Below are 25128 nucleotides of genomic sequence, written 5' to 3'. Positions count from 1 at the left end.
AATGTGAAAAACTCAGAAAAGACTGATTGCAAAAAAAGTTTAACTTTAAGCAAATTAAATTAATATGACTTCCATATATAGAGTAAAGAAGCAATTGTCTTAACTATCAATTATTTCTTAAAAAATTGCTACTTATAGTCCACCTAGTATAAAGGTCGATATTTTATTATATTGAAAGACCTTGACTATTCATCAAGTTAATCTAATGAGATTTCATGTGTAACTTTAGTGTATAATACTCTAGAGATTAACTGTACTTGCTTTACAGTGACATTTTGAAGCATTACACAGTTATTGTTACTATTCAGATATTATTTATAATAATTTTTTTTTATATAAAATAATAAAATTGAAACTTATTAAGATATAGACTTATTAAGTTTCTATTACAAAAAGTGGTCTGTGAGTAGTTTGTAAAATGAAGATGATTTTCTTATATATATGTATAATATATATATATATATATATATATATATATATATACATATTATATCATTTTTATTGAATTAAGAACAATTTGACGATATTATTTAATATTCTTGTAAATTATCTAAATTGAAAGTACATTAAATATTTTGCGCTCACTATTGCCTGCCACCCTGCCTGTCTGCCTGCCCATCTCCGTTTATTTACAAACAAATTTATAAAAGTGGGAAACAGAGTTTTAGGTTACTCTTATTTCTACATAAACATTAAAAATAAAATTAATTTATTTTATTTATAAAATATTTTCTAAACGCAACGAATATTTTTTTTTTTAATGTAAGCTGTATTCATAAAAATTTACAAATTTTATTAACTTATAACTTTTACCTAATTAACTATGATTTTTGCTAAAGTTACATACAAAAGTTTAAAATAGAAATTAATAGAATGTATTAAAAGCTTATGTTATTTTTATAAATATATATATATATATATATATTTATATATATCTATAAGTTTATTTAGTGAAGAATACTTTTCTATTATGTATATATAAGTTAAAGAAATTCCGTAAGTATTAAACAAATACTCATACAACAAAGTAGCGTTATCTAGAATAGTATGACTTATCTTTTATCTTATGTAATAACTTAGATCTTCGGTCTGTATTTTGGAAAAGTGCTCGAATTAATCGTCTTACATGTTGAGATGAGAATTCGTTTGCAAGTGGACCTTTACCATCAGCCCATCTATCTTCAATTTCTTGTAACGATGCACCCAATATTATAATTAGTTCATTTAGTTGTCTCCACTTTTTAATATATTGCTCAATTAATACTGAATTCTACAGAAAAGGCATTTTCCAAAATACTCATGATTAAAAAGTATTACTTTCAGATAATCTCGGCCTTCAACTATACTTAATCATAAAATTGTAAGTCTAATAAATAAATAAAATAAATTTTTTAACTTACTGGAAAAATTTGGGGTATTCTTTCAACTACCATATTGAGAAGTGTAACTAAATCTGATGCAATTTTGGCTGGAATATCTTCGACATTCACTATATTAGTACTAAGATCATCAATCATGTCATTAATAATGCAACCAAGAACTCTGCAATATACTTTCATAGGTAAAATTTCTATCCACACTGTTTTCAACAGTTCTAATTGCCTAATACATTGTCTAAAAGCTCGCTCAGTAGTAGCAGATAATTCTGATATTTGACCAATTAAGGATAACCCTAAGAATATTTTATATTATAGGACAAATATTTCTTGAATGTTAAAAGGAAAATGTAAATGTTTGCATACCTGATTCATGTAATATGTCAAAAATGATATCTCGTTGATATTTCATATGATTTAAAAAATACTTTGAGCCTACTTCTCGAAGAAGTAAAACTTGGTCTATATAAGTCATAGAAAAATTGTGTAAATGAACTTGCAGTTTTTTGTTATATTTAAACGGCAAAGTCAATAATTGATGTGCAAGATAAAAACAATTATTATGAAACAAAGCTATAATAATATTAATTCAATATAGTCGATAAATAGTATATTACATAAACAATTGTAGTAGATTAATAAATACAAACTTACCAGCCTGTTGAGGTATTGTTTTTATAAAAGATTTATGTATTTCTGGCATTAGGGCAGCATACATCTCAAATATATTCCTACTTGTATAAAAAAGTCTAAGTACAAATTCACCTGAATTGTTACATGCTTCTTCCAATATTTCTTCTACTAAATACAAAATTTCTTGTGCACTTTTACTGAAAGAAAAAGAAAAAATTTTTTTCTAATAAGTAATTAAAGTATTATCTACGCAAACTAATATTACCTTATCTGGCAAGCAGGTAAGTAAAAAGTAAATTTACTTAATTGCCTATTAATTACAATATCCTTTATATGATCATTATTACTAAAATCTTCTAAGTTTTCTGGTTCATATTGAAATGAATCATGTAGATCCTTTTTCATAATATTACGAGCAACTTCTAATAATTTTCCACATTTATTATCAATGTACAATTTATCAAGATTATCTGTATATTTAGATAGAAATTTTTGATCTTGAAGTAAGAATTTAATTTCAATTAAATAATTTTGAAATTCTTCAATTTTTGATATTATAAATTTAAATTTCTGTAATTCGGATTTCGATGTAGGGATTATTTTAGAAATATACTCTTCGGTTAACAGGTGCGAAAATTCTTGTAATAATGGAATTGAAAGCCTACTTAAAAAATATTCTTCGTTTAATATAATAAAATTAAAATGATTATATAAAAATTTAAAAAAAATTACTAAATCATTTAACACTGTTCTATCACATGGTAATTCTTTGTTATCTAAAATTTCAATATAAAATGTTTTATCGCTACTCTTAATCACACAATTAGAACAAATAATAGGTTTAATAAAATATTGCAATAATTTTGTGGAAAATGATTGTATACATTTCGATAGTTTCTTGTGATAATGAAGTGCCTGAACTATATCAGTTAATTCATCAGAATCACACTGTATACATAAAGTCACAGATTTTAATTCCGAAGTTAAATTTGTTTCATTCCAGCAAATTTTCTCTTGCCATAATCTATCAATTTCTTCAATAAAATTATCATATATTTTATAATATTCTTCCTTTAAAGCTTCATATATATTTAATTCTTGAATATCTACACTTTTATCAATTACTAAGGTATATAATTTTAATAAAGTAATTGCTACAGCTGTTTGCTGTTTTTCTGTACTAGTTTTGTAATTTTCAATATATTCAAAAGCATTAAAGATTTGTAACAATTGATTTGATAAATTTAGACTATAATTATATTCCTTCAAGTCTAAGGAAAGCTTTTGTAAATCTTTTGACGAAGCAGATAATTTTACTTTTACCTGTTAAAACAAATTAAATTTAAGATATTTTAATATAAAACGTATTATCTGCGGCTGTTACCTGATCATTTATACGATTTTGCAAAGTTTTTATTTCTTCAATAATTTGTTCGCTTTCCTTTATTAATATTTCATCTGGTTTAATATTCTGTTCAAGCTCAATAACTTTATCTTTCATAGATTCATTTACAACAGATTTTTGTTTTAATATTTCTTTTTTTATGAATTCTATTGTTTTATTGAAATCAGGCTTTCCCTTTTCATCTAAAATTTTAATATAAAGTGAATAAAAATCATAGATTTAAAAGAATTCTTAAGTTAATTTATTTACCTGTGACAATGGAGATATCACTCCAAGACGACGACATGATAACAATATAAGTATTATAAATATGGTAAAGTTTAATCAATTATTATTAACTAAATAATTTCATGATGTAGAATTTTTCAGAGATAAAAAGATCTTGTATTATTATTTTTCGTAATTTTTATTCCTATTTATCGGAATACGTATTCGATGGCTCAACTGCCATCTTAAAACTGCAATTACAATGCTGACTGCTATTACCGCTACATTTGAATGTGTTGAGCTTATTTGTTCGGTTATAAATAGAATAAGCCAAGAAAATAAATGAAATTTGATAAATAAATTAATTTTAACTGACTCACTGCATGCATATAAAGAAAAAATTTTACGGAAAAGTGTATTTTAGCTATGGTCATAATATTCATTGTAATTTGCCAAAGTTATAAATATGAAATTTCAATCTTTCAATCTCAATTTTTCAAAATTATCTTACTTTTATCATACTTATACATCAATATTAAAGATTCTTTAAATAATTGTTTTTAATTATTGAGTATCATTGATATTGATATTATTTTATCAAAATTTAGGGATTAATGTATTTTGTTGTACAATAATAACTTGGATAACCAGTAATTATGATTATTATAATTATGGTTAAATATAATTTATAAAACAGATAAATAAAATAGATGAAAATTTTTTATATTATTTGAGTTTATTTATATTAAAAAGCGATTTAAAAGTCACTGTATGGTTATATATATCAAAAACATTTGCCAATACTAATCAATAATGTATTACAAGTACCTCTTAATGAGAGTTAATCTCTAATGAATTTTTAATGTACGAAGTTTTTCTTTTAATAACTAAATTGACCCGTTCATGTGGCAATATACGTATGTAAACCTATTTCAGCCTTATTTTTTCTTAATTTTTTTTTTTTTTTTTTTTTTTTTTTTTAACTAACAATTCAAATAATTTTTATAAATGATTACTTTTCAAATATCATCGAGTGTTTATTAGTTATTTTTTAAAAGTGTTTCTTAAAATTTTATATACTTAATGGCATTTATAATGTTTATCTATAATCCTTATACCAAAAGTTTATTTTCATCAATAACTGTATGGATGAAGATAGATAAGAATATTTCTTTTGAAATCTAATATACATTTTTACTTTAAGAATAAATTAGATATAATTCAAGCATTGGTTAAAATAATATTCATTTTAAAAAATTTATATAATTGTTTTCTATTTTACATAATACTATAAGTTATAATATAAATTAATATTTTTATTTTGCCATTGAAAACTTATCTACATGAAGATGTGAATCACTTGATAAATATTGAAAAATGAAAAATAACATTCTAAAATTATATAAAATATATGTTTAGTTGATAAATAATCAATTTTCTGGTTTCTTTGGCACAAGTTTTTGCTTCTCAACTTCTTCTTTTAACTTGAATTTCTGTACTTTTCCACTTGCTGTCTTTGGGAAATCATTACGAAATTGTATATAGCGTGGAATTTTAAAATGAGCTATTTTGCCTGTTGCGTAATTAATAATATCTTCATTAGTTAGCTTCGCACCAGCGCGCAATCTAATGAAAGCGCAAATCTCTTCTCCATAAATTTCGTCATAAACACCAATAACTTGTACCTCACATATTGCAGGATGTGATTCATAAAATGATTCAATTTCCTAATAAGAATATATTATGTAATTTAATTGTTTATCTCTACAGTTTAATTCTTTAACCATTTATTTATTATTTCATAATCATATTTTAATCGAATGAACGTTAATATGCGTTCATTTATTCATTTATCAATATTTTTTAAATTGCCTCCAATATAATAATGTTAAAAATATTATTACACGTTACGCATTAACTTTACTTTTTTTTCTAGTATTAATTTATCATCGATACTTACCACGGGAAAAATATTTTCTCCTCCTCTAATTATCATATCTTTTATCCTTCCGATTACACATCCATATCCATTCTTATAAAGTATAAATTGATCTCCAGTTTTCAACCATTTATCTTCTGATAGTACTTTATTCGTATTTTCTTCATCATTCCAATACCCTATCATCGTACTATAACCTCTTACACAAAGTTCACCAGAAGATCCAAATGGGACAATATTATCATTTTTATCAACGACCTGGAAATTATTTTAGCAACAAATTATAAATTTAACTATAAATTGCTAAATTCATGTTTTCAATTTTTACTGTATATACGTGATTTTAAAATAACCTTATGTTCCTGTAATATAGGCTTTTATATTATCATAATTTTAAAAACTTACTTTCACTTCTAAGTGATCGGAAACATGCCCTACAGTTGTATCGGTAAGCTCCGTTGGTTCATTTTCGTAAGATTGACATATAATTCCTGTAGCCTCGGTTAAGCCATATATCGACTAAGAATAAAAATAAATTGTACATTAATTAAAAATGCTTCATTCAATTTTAAAAAATCCGCTTAAAATCAACACTATTAATATTTGTTTTCTAAAGTAAATATTAGCCGTCTATGATTTTTCTGTAAGTCTTTCGTATCAAATATAATTCTTAAGTGTAATGTAATATGCAATGTAAAAATACTGTTTAGAATAGAGAAAATAAATGAATTATAGACTTTTCTTAGATGTTTTTATTCAATTATTTCCATTTGTTTCATCAACAAGCGCAGTAAATATATTTTTGAAAGGGACCCTCATAAAATTGCAAATAGAATACAATCAACCTTTTTTGTGGATCGTTCATTACGAGTAAAGTAGAGTATATCCCAGTAAAGATATGTGCATAGATAAACGATGAATCAGTGTCAGTGACCTCTAACCTACCTAAACACTTTCAGTCGATAATGTTCACAAGAAGAGATTTTTAAAGAAAAATATTTGCCAAAAGTATTATTATTTTAGTGTATTAATTGTTGTACTAAATGTATATTGTCTCTATTATCTGAAGCTAAAGAATTTGTTATGCATTAATGATATATTCCAATTAATACATTTAAAATTTTTATTTGTATATTCATAACTTTATGTATTCAATCAAAATTAATTTTTATGTCAAAATCCAAAATTGTAAACCTTTAATAATCTTTGTTGTTGAAATCGATTTAGTACTGTGAATTTTTATTAAAATAAAAAAATTACCCGTTATAGCTTCTCATAAAAATATCATAAGTCAGATATGATTTCTCAAGATATTTATAAATGTTAATTTAATAAATCTTTACTTTCATAAAAAATATCATTGACCAATTGAATGTAAAGAATCACTATAATTTTTAACTGCATATATAATGCATATTTAACACTAATAAATTATAGAAGTTTTAAGTTGCTAAGAGCGTACTGGATAAATTGTACGTGATATTTTATACGTGAACATGTTAACTTAGAGTATGTTTTTAATATAATTTTCTTACTTGTATTTTATCCAAATGTAAGTATTTTCGTATTCTTTTATACAGATTCGGAGAAACAGGAGCTCCTCCAATTAATCCATTATATAAAGAAGCAATTTTTAGACCCAATTTATTTTGTACGTCAATCATATTTATCTACATTTGCAGTAAAAATACAGAAATTAATGCAAAGCAATATCACTGCGACAATCGGAATGTAAAAGAAACTTACCCACATTGTTGGGGTGGCATAAGCTACGTCACATTTTTCTTGTATTATTGTATTCACGGATGTCATAGGATTAAAAGTGAAATTTTCTAATACAATAATACTTCCCGTGTGCATAGGAGCTGTGACACCCGAAACCATACCAAAAGCATGGAAAAGGGGAACATTAAGACAAATTTTACGATTGTTCAAGTCAATTCTTAATGATACCTATAATTACAAATTATAACTCTAATAAATTGCAAAAAGTCTTTTATCAGTATAAAAACGTTGATACAATTAAAAATTTTAATTTTAATTTAAAAATATTCAATTCATTAATATATATATATATATATATATAAGTAATAATAAAAATATTTTCATTATTATATAAAAGTATTTCATAAGATTTATTCCTTTATTATGTTTTTGATAATAAATTATGGAGATAAAGTGGAAATGAATGTATAATGAATGCTTTTAAAATAAGGAGAGAATTTTGAAAATCTTTTCTCAATAACTGTAATAGAAATAATATTGAGCGGACATTACCCTCGGAATTATGATATATGATGATAAGCTACAATTTTAATTGAATATGGATATTACCTGCTTTGCATTATTCACAAGCGATCTGTGTGACAGGACAACTGCCTTTGACTTTCCCGTTGTTCCCGATGTAAATTGAATGTTAACTCCGCTGTTCATCGAGATCGCGGATTGCTCCTTTTTGATCGCTTCGATCTCTCTTTTGTTCGCTAGTTCCTCGATGTCGCGTAATCGCCTTGTGCCTCTTTAACAAACAGACGGCGCAAGGTCCGATTTAAAAACACACGTCCGACACGTGGAATTATTGTAATTAATGGAGGTCAACACGTTTGATATATAAGATGCAAGCACTGCTTTTAGCTTAATTGGCCATTTCTTGCAAAATCTCGGTATGAAAAAGGTGCAGCTATACACTGCCTGATTTTTAACTAAGTCATTTCCTAACTATAATTGAACAATAATATCCGAGTTCTCTTTTCATTTATTCGAAGTTTCACGGATGGAAGTAGCAAAGATGAAAGAATGCCCTGGAAGCCTTTGTCCGACTTTGCAGTTAAAAGAAATTCGACGTAGGAGAATATTGAAGTTAAACGTTGGTTAAGGTTGTAATATACGCAATCAGTTCATAATGAATTGCAGAGCTGACTTTTGTTAAGAATCATTGAGGGTTTAATCAAATTGATGCATTACGAAAAAGATAGACATTTAAAAAATGAAAGAAAATGATAAATCACATTTCTTTGATGTCTGTATTTCAGCAATATAAAAATTATAGCTTTCCAGTTTTATAATCTAGTTTATATTCGTTTTAGTATTTTATTTTCATTCTTCGAATCGTATAGAAATAAATTAAAACGTTCTATCGAAAAATAAATTTGTACTTTTGGAATAAATAAAATCTATTTTTTAAGAAATTAGTTGATCGTTATTGAAATTCTTACATTAATTAACGTACATGAATAAATTATATAATACAGTTCTGATATTCTCAGTAAGTAATAGCAATAATTTTTTTTTTTAATAGAATTCGATATTTTTATATTCAATTTTTTAAATGTGCTTATTATTAATACGTCAAACGATGAATTATTTTGCCGAGTGTTAGACCTACATTCATTTTAATGAAATTATGATTTTAATGTGATATTGCTGTTTACTGGGCATAAGCATTATTTAATCAATATTAAAAGAACGAGACAATCTTGTAACAGCAATAAGAAATTTTAAAAGACCAAAAATCAATGAACCCGCGCATAAAAGAGAATCAAACGAGAACTAAAACAAACTTAAACAAATCGAGTTCTTCGAACTCTTGGCGATGCCTTTTATCGGCGACAGATTATTCAAAAAATGCCGACCATGCCGGTAGAATGGAATATTCATTTAACCTAGTTTCACTTGAAGGAATAATCAAAATAATGGCGCCGTGGCCCTCATCACGCGTCACTTCGCAATCGCGCACGCGATATTCATGAATCTCGTGGTACCGTCTTCGAGGGAGAGTTATTACGCCACCTGAAGCCAAAGCGGGTCGACGAGAAGGTGTAGGTTATTGGGGGATGGAAGGGGGACACGTCAGTACACGCATTACATGCGATATCGTACATCTAAGGATGATTGAGTTCGTTCCCGATTTTCGCGTCACCAATTACGACAATAAACAGCCGAAGTATAAACCAAATCGCGCCCGAGATTAGACTCTTTACGACATGGTTTATTGAAATAAAATGGTTGCTTATTTAGCACGATTATATGCTGATATTACGGACAGTGCTTTCGACTTTGTAACTTTTGTAAATGAAACATTATACTTATATATTGTTTTAGTGTAAACGCATAAATAATTTATTAAAAGCTTTATTACTGTTTGGAACTACAACAAGTTCACCTCATAAACGAATTAATCTAATGATCGTCACTATAAATTAAATAACGCAAGATATTTTATTTTATAGACATTTTTAATTTGTTTGAACATACGATATTTTTGTGTAATCGATTAAAAATACCATAAAAACAAAAAATTACTTTTCTTTTAATTATTTATATATTTGTAGTTGTATAAAATTCATACTTTGCTAGTAATAATGTAAATCATAATTATATTTAATTATCTGTAATTATTTCTCGTTATTAAGTAGATTAGTCAAACTCGAATTAAATTTCTTAAAATTGTCAATTTAACAAATTTATTGTTAAAAAAAAAACAAATGAAAACTGAGCGTAATTGTATGATAGTAAATTTTATATTTTACTTGTATTTCAAATGAACTAAAACAGCGATCCGTATCTCATCTATAACATCATACAATGCTATTTCCCGTAAATCAAAGCACGCGACAACATTACAGAGTCAACAAACATGGAACTTACGTTACGTGGTCATCATCAAATGTGATGATGTGCTCGAGGAACGGACAGTGCTTCTTTACCGTCAGCATTATATCCGCATACTTTTTATTCCGATGGGACGCGGGAGCGAAAATGGCCTTCATTCCAATTTTCTCCACGCAGAATTGAAACTCGCTCTCATAGAACATAGGATTAATACCGGCAATGACCAAACCCGCTCTTGCCCCTGCCATGTATGAGAGAATCCATTGGTAATAGTTTGGACTCCAAATGCCAATGTGATCGCCTCGGCGTAAACCGATTTTTATAAGTCCCGCAGCCAGTCGGTCCGCTCGCATTAGTACCTCTGAGAAACTCAGTCGTACGTTCTGGTGTAGAGAAATCACGAAATCCCGGTTGGGCCATTGTTCCGCCGCCCTTTCCAGCAGACAGCCGACCGTCATGTTCTCCAGTGGCATCTGCCCCGGTTGTTGTATATACGCAAGCTCTGCTACCGACCTTTGTTCGAAAATGTTTTGGACGGTGCTGCTTGCATATCTACAGTCTTGTAAGAGAAAAGTAGAAATGTCTAAACATAATTTTCTTGAGACGTTCAGAGGCGATTGGCGCTTAAATTTCATTTGATTTAAAATTCAGCATGTGAAAACTGAAATTGATTCTTAATATTTTTATCAATACTTTAATAAAATCAAAATAATACCATTTTAGACATTGAGATGCAAATAGTTAAGCATATATCCACCAACACATACATTCATACATGCATACATACACGGATCATAAAACTATCACGCAATGAAAATTCACTTTACATCTTTTCTAGAAAAAACTACTATCAAATGTTAAATAATAAGTATGATATGATAATTGACTTGTTTTTATTAATAAATAATAATAATTGTTAATTAAATAATAATAATTAATTAAATAATTAAACAATAATATTAAGTAATAGCTTACTAAAAATAAAAACCTTAATATTATTCTTAACAAACTCTAATATTATTATATTCCTATTATTCCTATTAATTTCCTATTAACTTTATGTTATTAAAAAATTATGCATTAGCAAAACCAGGATAAAATTCTTCATAGAAAAATTAATAAAATAATTAGAAAAATATATTTTTTTTATTTATATAAAGTATGTTGTTCTAAATATTTATCGTATTATTATCATTAATAAAAATTGAAATTATACTGCAAACAGTATAATACAATTAAAGTTAGTACGTAGATAATTTTTAATAATAATTTATAGTTTATTTAGAATATTCTAAGCTTTTTTATATATAGCCATTATTTTTTCTATAGTTTAATTTAATAATAAATGTTTATATCTTTAATTATGTCTGATGTACCAAGCGTTGATGAGTACAGGCACTTTTTAGTGATGTAATATTTATCTTAATGCTGTTAACAAAAATAAATAAACATTGAATATACACATTAACAATTAATCTATAACGATAAATTAAATTTCATCAATTGGATAATATTACACTATTAGAAACAATGATAAAATATATCGATAGCACTATTTCGACTATTAAATAATCAACCTATTAATAATTGTAATATTTTATTATTATTGAATGTATGTTTTTTATTTATACTTTTACACACACATATACATAGATATGTATTATCGATATATTAAATAATAATTTTATTGTATTAGTTTAGTCAATATGAATTTATTAAAGGCTTAAATTAACTAAATTAATTGTAATCTATGATGTTTAATTAAATTTAATTAATTTTTTTTCAATTTTTAGATAATATATATTTTTTTAAATTATTGATAGTTACTCTTTTTCTTATTATAATTTATTAATGATTTATCTCGTCGATATTTTTGTTTAGATATTATATAAGTTAGAATTATCTGCTATTAAATAATTATTATTACCATAATTATATACCGAAATATGTCAAATTGCATGTGTATACAAATTACTATTTGTAAATTTCTAGAAATATTATTTCTTATTTAAATCTATATTTCGATTACGATACTTTTCTTATTTTTTAATTTTATTCTCTATTATGTTTCATAAGCATATAAAATTTCACAATAAATAAATTAAACCTTTTTAAAATATATAGATTTTAAATGAAAGCTTTTTCCTTTATCTAGGATTAACTTGTTAAAATGTAATTGATGTGTCGAAAAGACAGGTTATTTTTACCACGGCATTTTTAATAATATTTAAGTAGAATTTGAGGTTTGCTAATTATCAAAATACTATTATATAATTTAATTAATAAAAAAAGAAATGTTCATAAATCGAAGGTATAATTAATTATTGTCAAATTATTTTCTTGTGGTAAAACGATTGGTGTAAATAATTAATTGTTAATTATTTATTTTTTGTTTTTAAAATATAAATTTGTTATGTGAAAACTTAATATATAAAAATATTTAATACGTGTAAAAAGGATTATTATTGCTAAAAAATTGTATTTAATAAAATTAAATATACAAAATTAACATGAATACAAATATGCATCGAAAGTTTTTTATTTATAATAATTTTATTAAAAAATAATTAATTTATTAATATATATTAAATAAACGAAATTGTATTTTATATGATCTTCAAAAATGTTGTAATTTCAAAATTTAAGTAGAAATAAAATTAATCGTCTTCTTTTAAATTTTATGTAAAAATTGATATAGGTAATTAATAGAAGGCAATTCAAACTATTTTTTTACTTACCCATTTGAGGAATAATTCGCGCTTTTACTAGTCGATTCAGCATTCCGTAAATAATTGAGATGACAGATGTTAAATGCTACTGCCAATGATTAATATTAAAAAAAGATTTTAGGTTAATAGCTTTATTAACATAATTTATGTGACAATCAAACGATGAAAAATAATATATTATTACTCGAAAATTATTCTAAATATTTTATAAACATACAATCTAATGAACTTGCTTTTAAAATAATTATTACAAAGCTTAAAATCACAATGAAATATTAATACGCGTATCTTTGCTTAAATTTGCATTAATTATCATTATTATTTGCTGTATGACAATTATAAATGCTTATAGTTTTATATACAGTTGAAGCTATATATATCTAAGTATAGAAATCGTACCAATTATGAATGTAAAGAATAGAAAATATCAAAAAAATTAAATAAATAGATAAATAATAAATAAATTTAATCAATAAAATCACTTGCTAAATGAGTTAATAGAAATCGAATAAGATTTTATAAATATCAAATATAATACGCAAAATCGAACGTTCAATCGATAATTAAGAGAATATGAATGATGAATATTTAATCATTTAATAACATATTTATTTAATGATATGATTAATATATAAGTGAAATATATAAATCCAATTTAAAATTAATATTCATTTTAAATATAAGATAATACTATACAAAAATTTTAACAAAATTAATTATGTATTGTAGTAGAACTTACTATTGATGCAAACAGTTTCACCGACAAATTCTATTATAAGAATAATAGGATTTTGTTTGCTGTAGATTAATTTATCGACATGATATACTTAGTTGAAACAATGAAGGAAGAAGTAAATAAGTATAAAGAAGTCAATTAAATAGTAAATATATTTGCGTATTCGATACTATTTATTTCCTAAATAAGGTAATAAACTTACAACGTCGTGTGATACAGGAATTATTATTTTATATGCGAATTTAATCGAGAATCGCAATTTAATATTTAATTTTTTGGGTCGAGTCATACGATATGATAAAATGATATTTTGATTTTAATGAAAACAAACTTTAGATTCGAATTAAAGTGAACTTAGGCAGATAATTAATTAGCTTATCTTTCTTATTCCTGATTTTTTTAGTTTGTGCATGAGTCAGATTTCGAGTCTGACCTTAATAGATTCTGTTTAAGACCTTCAGTTTTGATTCTCATTAGTCACGACTTCTCAAATTTTTAATAAAAAATACTTCTATAATTCTATTCAATAATAAAGGAAAGCATATTTTATAACGTATTTAATTATGCATTTGTATAATGATAATAATAATAACTTTTTAATAATTTTACAATAATCGTGTTACATAAAAAAAAATAAATATGAATTTTTTAATTTAATAGAAATTTAAGGTATAAACATTCTTAAATTTCTTTTAACAAAACGTCATTAAATTTATGAAAAACAATAATTTTTATAGCTACAGATGTAACGATTCTATTATTTCAATCTATTAACATCTTTTTGTATAAAATTTTAACCTTAATAATGGCAGTTGAAAATAGAGTAATAACGTGGAATGCTTATTAACTAATTTTAAGAAATTTTATATTTGAATGGTTTAATAAAATATGGTACAAACAGTACATATCGAGATTAAATTGCGTACATGAATTAGAATAAACGTTTATACGTCAATTTATTGAAATGTAAAGCATATTACAAATATAGCTTCATTAAGTTTGAATATGGCAACAATTTTTTTTTACTGTATTACTGAAGTATTAATATTTTAAAATGAAAAATATTACTTTTTACCAAGTATTTTAATGAAATTCGAGTATTAAATCTTTTATTTAATCATCAGAAATTAAGTATATCACATTCATTAGATAAAATCATTTAAATAATTGTGTTAACTGTTTACATTTTAAACATTTATTATAACAAATAAGAGAAATAATATTATACTAATATTGTAATCAAAATATGTAAAAGTAAAATAAACGACAAGCATTTGATTATTTATAATTATTAAGTTCATGATAGCTTATGCAAATAGATGAATAGCGTACTCACGTTAGTGGGAAGAATGTATGTGAGTAATGTCACGTCGGCAAATCGGATTCATACGTTTATGATTATAAAGTACGAACAAGAAAAAAGAACAGGGAATGATTTATCTGTCTCGTAAATGACCCGTTGCGGCAACTAGAATATAACATCATAATGGTGTATAATAAGATAGTAAATAAAAATGGTGTTATCAGAATTCGTCTCCATTTCAAAAGTAAAATTGGATTCTCAATTATTATGAATTAAGAATCCGTGCTTGCATGTGTATATCAATGTTCAATCGAATATTCATAAGACTAGGAAGGGAAGAGATTGAAAAGAGCAAGGGAACGAGTACAAATTAGGAATTAAAGAGTATAAATTAGGAATTTAATTTTCTCCACGTTGCATAGCGAATAAAAACAATCATTATTTCAAAATTATGAAAGTACCCTTGAATTTAAATAAATAACATGTAATAAAATAATGTGAGATAAAGTATGTAAGGTAAAGATTGGTAGATACAGTAATTACATTTTTGTTTTTTTTTTTATTGAACATTATAGAATTGCTATACGCAATAGAGCATTGAATAAAATTTTAGTAAAATTCATAGATATGTACATTATTCATTTAATAATACGGTATAATTGATAATAGATTGTATTATTTGTTTTGTTTGTTTTATTGTATTATTAGTTTAATATAAATTATTTTTTATTTTTACACTCATCATTTTGCTTAAATGTTTGAGTTAATGTAATAAATAATCGAATTAATGTTATGTCAATAATTACTTAATAATTAATTATTAATTATATTATTAATTAATTTTATTATATTATATTTATAATTAATATTATAAATATAAGTTTACTTATATATTATTTACTAGAAATTCAACTTCATATAATATAAAGAATATTTTTTTTACTTTCGATATAAAAAACGTTAAGCTATCAATTATTATTTGTTTTATATATTTATATCATAATTATAAACATTTTTTTTAAATAGATATTTTTATCATATAAAGTTAGAATAAATTTAATATTTTTTACTTAAACCTGCTAGATATTTTAGATTTTTCAATGTTATATTTAGTTAAAATAAATGTAAAAATAAATTTATAAAAACTGTATGTATTTATGAATATTAAAATTTCTTTGAATAGATTTTTTGTATATTTAATGTATCCACTAATTTTCTGATATTTATGAAAAGGTTCGATTATATTGAGAAATATAAGAATTATATTTTTCTTATCCAAATATGTTTTACATAATTTATTATATTTTATAATCTTACAATATATTTGATATTATTTGAACTATTTAGAGAATATTTATTTTTATAATTACATATTATATATTATTTATATTTATCATTATTTTTATTGAACGCTAATGTTGTAATAGAATAGATAAAATATATACTGCATTATAATAGTTCCCATTTAAAAATGATACAATATAATTAATGTGTTTATATTGCGATGTACAATTATCTTTTATATTACGTACTTATTATTATTATTATTACATCTTATTTGGCATTATTTTGCATTATTAGGTGGCCACATTGTGTGCTAGTAATTCTTTTCCGTTCGAGTTTCGCGCGCTTTTTCAATTTAATGTATATTGCTAATAAAATTAAGAATTTTATCAATCATGAAATATTCAAAAACACTTTTAATTACTTAAGCATTATTAAAGCGCTTTAAATAAAAAATTTTAAGCAAAGAAAATATAACGTATGTAAAATATGTAAAATAAAATTTTTCATTATTATTTTAAAAATTGCAGAAAGTTTGTTTTAAATTTTGTATATTATTTAAACAAAAATAACAAGTATTATTATACATAATGGTGTTAAAATCATAAATGAAAAATAATATTGAACATATTTATTACTTATTCAAATTATTTAAACTATTTAAAAATTATTATAAGAATTGTTTAATAATTTTTATTTGTTATATTTGTTAACCTACAAGATCTTAAAAACGATCATTATCAATTAATATTAATTATTAATAACGATTAATTATCAATTAAATATCATGAATCTTTGCTTCTTTTGCTTCGATTGCATATATTTTTATAGATAATTAATCATCTGAAAATATTACAGTTCTAAATCGTCCATGCAAATTATACTTAAACATAATAGTTTTTGAACCGCTAGCACGAAAATGTTAACAAAATCAATACTTGAAACTCCTGTCCAGATTTTGGGAAAAAATGAGAATTAGGAAGAGAAAAACATTTATTTTTATTTAGATAAATTACAGGAACATTTTCATAACTAAATGTTACTTACAAGAATTCATTAAAATACTTTATTCAATAATTAACGAAAATAAAGTAGTTGTAAATGGTTTTTTAAATTTAACAATTTTTCATTAATAGTTATATTGGAAGGAGCAAAAATTCATTTTTATATAGACATTCTATTAAATAATATATATTAAATATAAGTTATAGAAACATTTTTTGAAATTGTTCAACATTTTATAATAATGATTATAATGATAATAATAATTTGGCATCAAATAACAATCATAATTTACGAGTATACATACGCGTATGCACACATTCACACACACACACACACACACACACACACACAGAGAGAGAGAGAGAGATAGACACACACACACACACACGCACGAACAAACAAACAAACAAACAACAAACAAACAAACAAACAACAAACAAACAAACAAACAAACAAACAGATTATATATGAAAAGTTTGAATAGTATTTAATGTATAACAATGTTGCTCAACAATCCGGATTTACCGATAGCATTCTAAGCAAGGAAAACAAGGAAAGCGCTCCCGTGTATGAAATTCTTGGCTGTAATGATTCTTGGCTCCGCTCGAAATCGAAAAATCGCTGGGAGCATCATCAAAGCATGTGTTAAAACACATACCGGGATAGATAAGTTTACGATGGTAGAAGTTGCTCATAAAGCGCGAAATCTTCTCTTTTTCCTCCTTCGTGCTTTGTCCTTCGACCTCGGCGCTCGATAAGGTAGTAAGGATTCAGTAGGCAGGACAGCTGCAACGAAAATTGCGTGGTCGACGATCAGACGGCAAAGCTCGTTAAATCGGGCCGAGGAGTTGCGATCCTCCCGGGGGCGGAAGTCGCGTGTCGGCGGTAGGTTGCGTTGTTGAACCCCTCCCCGGAGTAGGTAGGTGCGACAAGACGATTGGTCGGCGACGGCGTCTGCGTCGGTCTTGGCGTCGGCGGCGGCGTCAACGTCGGCGGTCCGCTGGGCGCCCGTGTCCAAACGTTGCTTCGATCATCAGAGCTAGCGCGGAAGTCTCGGCGTATCATTCGGGCGCCTTCGCAGCTCCGTGTCGATGAGCCGAATCAGGGCATGGCAAGGATGGTTACCCACGAATCATGAGCAGTGGGAAGAAGGGCCCCGGGGGCCCGAAAGAGGAACGGCCGAAGCCAGCCTCGAAAGAAGAGAGCCCCGCAGGTTCGGGGACCAGGGATGAAGGCCAAGGTTCGTCCGGGCCCCCGAGCAATGGTGTCCCCAGCGCCGAACCGTCCCAGCCGAGCAGCAAACCAGGCTCGGCCGGGGCGACCGCGCGAGAGGCTGCCCAGCGACTCATGGGGGTGGCGACTCGGGGCGAGTGGGCAGCCGCCGACCAGCTACTCAAGACCCTTGAGAAGGTCTCACAAAATCAACAGGAGGATGTGACGTTCGCGCCTCTCGCCGGACTCATTGACGCGGTTAGCTCTGATTATTAAGATTAGCCATGGGTGATAAAGAGGACCGGCGACTCGGGAATGGGCGGTAGTTTCGAGAAGATGAGCATGGTTCACGACTCGCCGGTTATATTTACTTGTGCCAGGAAACCAATGGAGTACAGCATTTTTTATGAGTACGGCAAATACAAAATACTCACGAAAGACGAACTACGAGAGAAATTTGAATGATGTTTGCAAAATTTGAATTCTTCAAATATTTTCTGATTAAAGTGCATCGTGAAATTGTTAAGTAAATTTTACAAATTTCTTAAAACCCGTAATTGTAAGCAAAAGCAGTTCTATCACATCTGTTATGTGCTTTAATAAGTTTAAACGATTTATTTATAGCATAGATAAGTAAAATGTTTTCTAAAAACCTGGATGCATTTATAATATTATTCGATAACATGGAACAGCTTGAGCGTTTTCCGAGTATACATATAATCTATAAAGAATAATAATATTTTTAAAAATTTTATATTATTTTATTTAGAAATTGGTAGTTTAACATTAATTTTAATCATGACTATTTATCAGTATATGTAAGATACATTTATTTGAAAATTATTACTAGAATCTATACGGTAGCTAATCTTTCAAAGATTAATAAACCAAATATACGTGTATTTAATGGCTCACTTATCATGTATGTTAGAAGAAATATTTTAACATTGTTTTTTGTTTTATTTATTTATTGTTTTTTACAGTATTTTAACATGCGGTATAATTTTCCTGATAAAAAGAACTTTAACATAAATTTTGTTGTATACTTTAAAAGCATCATTTAACTACTTTTTCTTTTAATAATTTTAGATCTTTGTATGAATCTTTAATAAATATTTTTTTTTATTGTTGATATCTTAAAAATATGTATAAACAATGCTAAATTTCTGTTAAATAACTATATAGAATTACACTTCACTAATTAATTCTGTTCCGTATAAAGATCTTCAATTTACTTATAATATTCGAAAAATAGATTATAATCTTACAGATTGATGTGGTCGAAGTTGATCAACAAAGTTGATTTCGTTAGATGTAAATTACATAATCCGCATTTATATTTCTCTTCCTTAAAACGACAGTAAGTTTTATGATTTTTATTATTAGTAAGCGAAGAAAGTTGAATTATATTAATTAGAAGAAATTATATTAATTTGCACAACGAAACATTAAATCACGATTTAATTAAAAAGTTTTTTTTTAAATTTAATGATACATGCATTATTATTTATTCTATTAAATAATAATACTTACTAAATTTATATATTTATTATTATTTACTTTTATATACAATACTTAGATAGACGTTAAAGAAAAAATTTCTTGCAGAATCAAGTAAAATAAAATGGTAATAATATTGTATATTTCATTATATATTGAGCAATAATGTAACGAAGTTTATATATTGTTTCGATACGCGTGAAGTTCTCACGTATTTCTATCCAATATTATAAGCATTTTATTCTATTCAATTTGTGAAAAAAGCATTTACTTGCTCCGCAAAAACACGATATAGCGAAATCAAAGATAATTGATAATATTAATAATTATTAGTACAATTACAACGTGTTTTTTCACAGCAAACGGGCATGACACCACTTATGTATGCAGTAAAGGATAACCGTACTGCATTTCTCGATCGAATGATCGAACTTGGCGCGGACATCGGAGCACGTAACAATGTAAGTTAGCAAAATTATGCATAAAAGCAGATAATCATCATTCGTTATAATAAGGACTATAAGTGTTTATTATAAATATTCCTGATATCGATGAACAATAGATTATCGTTAATAAGACAAGACCATTAGTAACCGGATCGCCTTTACCGTTAAAATTTTCCGAAGTCGCTACAATAATCATCTCCAACTAATACATATAATAAATTGAAAAATCGCGAATCTCGACAAGTATGAGTCAACTACTGGTTGATTTGCCAATTATGCACACTGAAGCCCAACGTCGATTGAAATTGAATGTTAGATAAAAGCAAAGCTCGCGAGGACGGTAGGAGACGAAGGGCCAAGGCCAAGGAGGAAAATGAGAATAAAAACGTAAGTGTGCGTTATGAGTTAAGTAGGCCAGTCACCGGGACGAAAAACTGGCTCGCGATCAACAAATCGCGATAACCCACGAGACCCTACGCGTGACCTCGCGCCACAGCCCTCTTTTCTTCCTCGCTTTCTCCTTTTCTCGACCTCATTGTTACCGTCTTATCCTTTCATGGCGTTTTCCTCGCTATGCGACCAAAACCCCTTCCCCCAGGCGTACCCTCCAGCCGAGCAGACTTTCTTCACGCAATCACTGACTCTGCGCTCCCTTCGTGCTGCTTAAACTAACAAATTCACTTCGTTACTGTACAAGGAAATTATACATTATGCTCGAGGGTTAATTAGAATTAGAAAAAGCCATACTTGGGGAGGAGGGAGTACTACTTAATGAAAATGTCTATACGACAAAATTTGTGCCTCGACAATTTACGACTTTTATGATCCAATGGCAATAATGGGCCAAGGAATTTGGTATATTGAATTTGATTTTATTTACATAGTGATTAGAGTTCATTAACCCGAATTGAATTTTGATCTATTTCTTACAATTATAATAAACCGTTATACTTTATTATTAGAATTATTGTCTATAATGTTTATAATAGAATAATAGAATTGATATTCTGCAACAGTGCAGCTTATTATTATTTTTTTTTATTAAAATCAATGCTATGTATCGAAACAATTAATATTTTCTTACTGTTTCTCTTCGTGTGATAAATAAATTCTTTTTGACAGCCATTTATTAACATTTATCACATGTCCAATAACTAATAATCAAAATTCAATTTGAAAATATATTCTGGAAACTAATTATATGAAGCAAAGGCTTTAAGTAATAAAAAAAAAAGAATGGAAAAAAATTCATCTCGGAAAGTTAATTTAGTCAAAAAGTATAAACATGAACAATGCATAAGCATATCAATATTTATTATATTGCGTGTATATTACAATAATGCACTTTAGATATTTTTTTTTCGTTTCTTTAACGATATTCTCATTCATATACGGTTTCATTCTTATTTGATAATAATTTAACATGTGAACATTTTTCTTCTTTTTTTTCTTTTGTTTTAATTTAAAATAATGGATGTTTTTAATTGAGAAAACTGCAATACTTTTATATAAAAAATGATATAACTTATGATTCGATTTTGGATATATTGAATAATCTTGATTTATTGGTAATAACAAATTTTTATAAAAACTATAATACTATAAAGAAATTTATGGTACCCAAATATTTATTATTTATAAGAACTTTTTTAATATTACTAGTTTTGTCATTTATCATTAGACATGTAATAAATTTCTGCATTCATTTAAAATAAAAATCAATAATTTTAATTTTTCAGTGTACTTATTAAACATATTTTTGTTTTAACATTTAATTATTTTTATAAAAGTAATTAGATTTTAAAATCAATAAAACGAGAAATCGTGTACAAATTATGTATTGAGATTCTACATTCAAAATGAATACAATGTATGCATTAATTGTTTATATTCAAAAATTGAATATATTTTATAAAAATACTATGTAAAAAATTAATGTTTTAATTAATTTTCAATTAGGTAGCATTCAGTTGAATAATAAAAAAAATTTCTAGTTCACATGTCATAATAGACTGAATGAAATCAAAACGATAGTCATATGAAAATAATTAAAATATGGAATAATTTATCGAATAATTATTTTGCGATATAAGGGATATATGTATAAACAAAAAATATAGGAAGTGCGAATGCACGATGATTGTGCAATTTGGAAAACTAATTGCGACCGACGTTATTGACTGAACTTTCAGCGGCGCTCCTTTATGGCCCCGATTATGATTTTCAGTTTACGTGCTAATGAAGCTTGATTGGAAATGTAGGTAAAAAAAGAGAAGAGAAACTAAGCACAAGAGAAAGCGAGAACGAACATGCTTCTCATCCGTGAGGTGCGGCCAACCAACATGTAATTGCAAAAGTTGTAGTGGCTCATTGTTCATTCGTTATAAATGTATCTACGATGATCGATCGTTCATCCGAGTTTTTTTTTTACCTTACTTTAAGATTTATGTTATTCGTCCTTTATAAAAACTTACCCTATCATTTAAATGAATTCGAACTTACTTACATGTGTATTTCGCTTTTGTTTTACCCAGGATAATTACAATGCCCTGCACATCTCGGCGATGTTCTCGAGAGAGGACGTCGTTAAACTTCTGCTTTCTAAGAGGGGCGTCGATCCTTACGCGCCCGGAGGAGTAAGCATCCTTTGTATCTTTTTTTATACGTGATAATTGAGGTTGTAAACGTTGTATTAGTAATTAATCCGAGGTTTCGATTATTACTCAAGTATTTTGTTACGATAGTACCAAATAATAAGATAACATATTAAAATTCGAAATTTGCATTTCATAAAATAATAAGTAAAAAACTTAGTATATACGTAGTTACAATTAATTAAATATAAAAGAGGTTACTAATTAATTGTGTCAATAATTTTATCGAATTTGTAAAGTAAAAATATTGTAATAGTACAAACTTAACATTTATTGAACTATATAACGATTTCATTGTAAAATGTTGTGTTAATTACGGATATAGTATCATTAGAACGCAATGTGGTTGTTAAACACATTCGTAAAATATAATATTCTTTTATACTGATATATTTTTAATAAATACCAATTCTTAATTAGTGTTATAATTATTTAAATGATGAAAAACTGTTCACAGGTTACAAACTTTACATATTTTCTAATTCTTTTATTGTATGTATGATCGCATAAAGTTTATACGAGCTACTTTTATATTGATTTTGTATATACAGCATTAAATTACCTTTATTATTGCATAATTTTTATGTATCGTTAGAAATTATTTTTATTATAATCTTATTTTTATGTAGATATTAGATGTCGATACTAGAAAGATATTATGATTAATATTGAATTGACACTGGGCATGCTAATTTAATAAAGAATATCGCTCTTGTAAATTTATTGTACAGTTGGCTGCTAAATATTAATCTATAATTTATTCATTTTGTATAATATTTTTATTTTAATATCTGAATAGCCCAGACAACAGACTGCAGTTCACCTCGTGGCATCAAGACAGACGGGAACTGCAACGTCTATTCTTCGAGTCCTTCTGGCTGCGGCAGGACGGGACATCCGTCTGAAAGCAGATGGTGTAAGTTTTTAAAATCTTTTACATTAATTCATAATAATAGGTCAATTAATTGATAATTTCTGTTGTACAATATACTGTATATATATAATATACTGTCATATATACCAAATATAAAATAAACGAAATGTAAACCAACTGTAAAATAAACCAAATATACTATCTATATATAATATATGTATAATAGATAAATAAAGAAGATAATAAAAGAATATAATAAATAAATAATGAAAGTTAATTTTTAAGTAATAGATGTAAAAAATGAATACAACATATATAACGAGATATTGCACGCTAGAGAATAAAGACTACAATTGTCAAAATGATCTTCTATTAAAATCGATTCCTCATATTACTCACAGCTTTTACTTTAAAATTGGGTTACCCATTCAATTCCGTAATGATGACTAACCTAATTTTTTCGTCCATTGTCAAACACGTAGTTTAAATGCTTCCATTATTGTACAATTTCATTATGAAAAAATTGATCGGTTATTTTATAATATCCATATTATAAATTCATACAATGAAATGAAATATTATCTATGTTCTTATAGTGGTGTTTCATGTATAAAAATTTATAATTATATTTATAGTTAATATATATTAATAAGAATAAAATTAGTAAGCGTTGGTTGAGATTTTTATTTTCATAAATCAACACACGTTGATTTTCAATGTTTAATCAACAAGCAACCATTGAATATGAATATATTCTTGATAAGTAATAAAAGTAATGCTAATATATTAACTTATAATAAAATGTTAGTTAAAAATTGTTACATCTCGCGAATAATAAATACCCTGTTTATGTCTTTTTCATTCGCTTGCGCATGTGAAAATCTACAATTTCTAATATATTTATTTAGTCGTTCTAGGAAAATAATTAACACTAACATTGATAGGGCTCAATACATAATGTGAAATAATTATAAAAGTGGAAACTCATTAATAAGAATGGTCCCATTTAGAAGGAAGATACAAAAGGCTGATGCATCAGTTAAAACTTTGATAGTCTTGTATCATACTGTCTAGTTTGTTATTAAACTTATCACTTTCAAAAGATGTCGACGATTAGGAAAAACTTGATCAAGAATAAAAATAATTAGCAGACAATTGCAGGCGAGTAGTGCAATTCTACAAACGTTCGTTAATTTCATCGAAGACACGGGCTT

At 26.4% G+C, this 25128-nt stretch overlaps 3 protein-coding genes across 3 annotated transcripts in view; 1 reads left to right on the top strand and 2 right to left on the bottom strand.

The window, feature by feature from the left end:
- Nucleotides 1-953: 953 nt before the first annotated feature.
- Nucleotides 954-3858, bottom strand: Zw10 (Zeste-white 10 kinetochore protein). The gene is made up of 7 exons (XM_011501858.1): nt 3664-3858; nt 3394-3596; nt 2275-3332; nt 2031-2206; nt 1743-1949; nt 1401-1672; nt 954-1270 (listed from the first exon to the last, which is right to left on the bottom strand). Exons 1-7 carry the CDS (start codon nt 3698-3700, stop codon nt 1034-1036), a joined length of 2190 nt encoding a protein of 729 aa, XP_011500160.1. The 5' UTR covers nt 3701-3858; the 3' UTR covers nt 954-1033.
- A 1058-nt stretch (nt 3859-4916) lies between these two features.
- Acsf2 (Acyl-CoA synthetase family member 2) lies at nt 4917-10898 on the bottom strand. The gene is made up of 8 exons (XM_011501987.1): nt 10887-10898; nt 10208-10794; nt 7895-8078; nt 7307-7513; nt 7096-7230; nt 5966-6079; nt 5582-5818; nt 4917-5348 (listed from the first exon to the last, which is right to left on the bottom strand). Exons 1-8 carry the CDS (start codon nt 10896-10898, stop codon nt 5052-5054), a joined length of 1773 nt encoding a protein of 590 aa, XP_011500289.1. The 3' UTR covers nt 4917-5051.
- Nucleotides 10899-18284: 7386 nt separating this feature from the next.
- Nucleotides 18285-25128, top strand: part of nompC (no mechanoreceptor potential C) — a 31896-nt gene continuing 25052 nt past the window's right edge. The window contains exons 1-4 of the mRNA XM_011501852.1: nt 18285-18698; nt 20300-20401; nt 22921-23022; nt 23840-23956. Coding sequence (XP_011500154.1) covers nt 18363-18698; nt 20300-20401; nt 22921-23022; nt 23840-23956 — 657 coding nt within the window. The 5' untranslated portion in view covers nt 18285-18362. The remainder of the gene's footprint in view (nt 18699-20299; nt 20402-22920; nt 23023-23839; nt 23957-25128) is intronic.

This window comes from Ceratosolen solmsi, unplaced genomic scaffold (assembly GCF_000503995.2).
Source record: "Ceratosolen solmsi marchali unplaced genomic scaffold, CerSol_1.0 scaffold23, whole genome shotgun sequence".
NCBI lineage: Eukaryota > Metazoa > Arthropoda > Insecta > Hymenoptera > Agaonidae > Ceratosolen > Ceratosolen solmsi.
Note: the sequence above shows the minus strand (reverse complement) of the source record. Positions and strands in the feature narration are given on the sequence as shown.

Coding starts and splice junctions, on each gene's coding strand:
- Zw10 (XM_011501858.1), bottom strand. CDS start 3,700: ATGTCGTCGTCTTGGAGTGATATCTCCATTGTCACAG. Junction 2,207..2,274: donor TTACCTGCTTGCCAGATAAG/GTAATATTAGTT, acceptor TTTTTCTTTCAG/TAAAAGTGCACAAGAAATTT. Junction 1,673..1,742: donor TGACATATTACATGAATCAG/GTATGCAAACAT, acceptor AAATATTCTTAG/GGTTATCCTTAATTGGTCAA.
- Acsf2 (XM_011501987.1), bottom strand. Junction 6,080..7,095: donor TACATTTGGATAAAATACAA/GTAAGAAAATTA, acceptor TTTTATTCTTAG/TCGATATATGGCTTAACCGA. Junction 5,819..5,965: donor CCGATCACTTAGAAGTGAAA/GTAAGTTTTTAA, acceptor AATAATTTCCAG/GTCGTTGATAAAAATGATAA.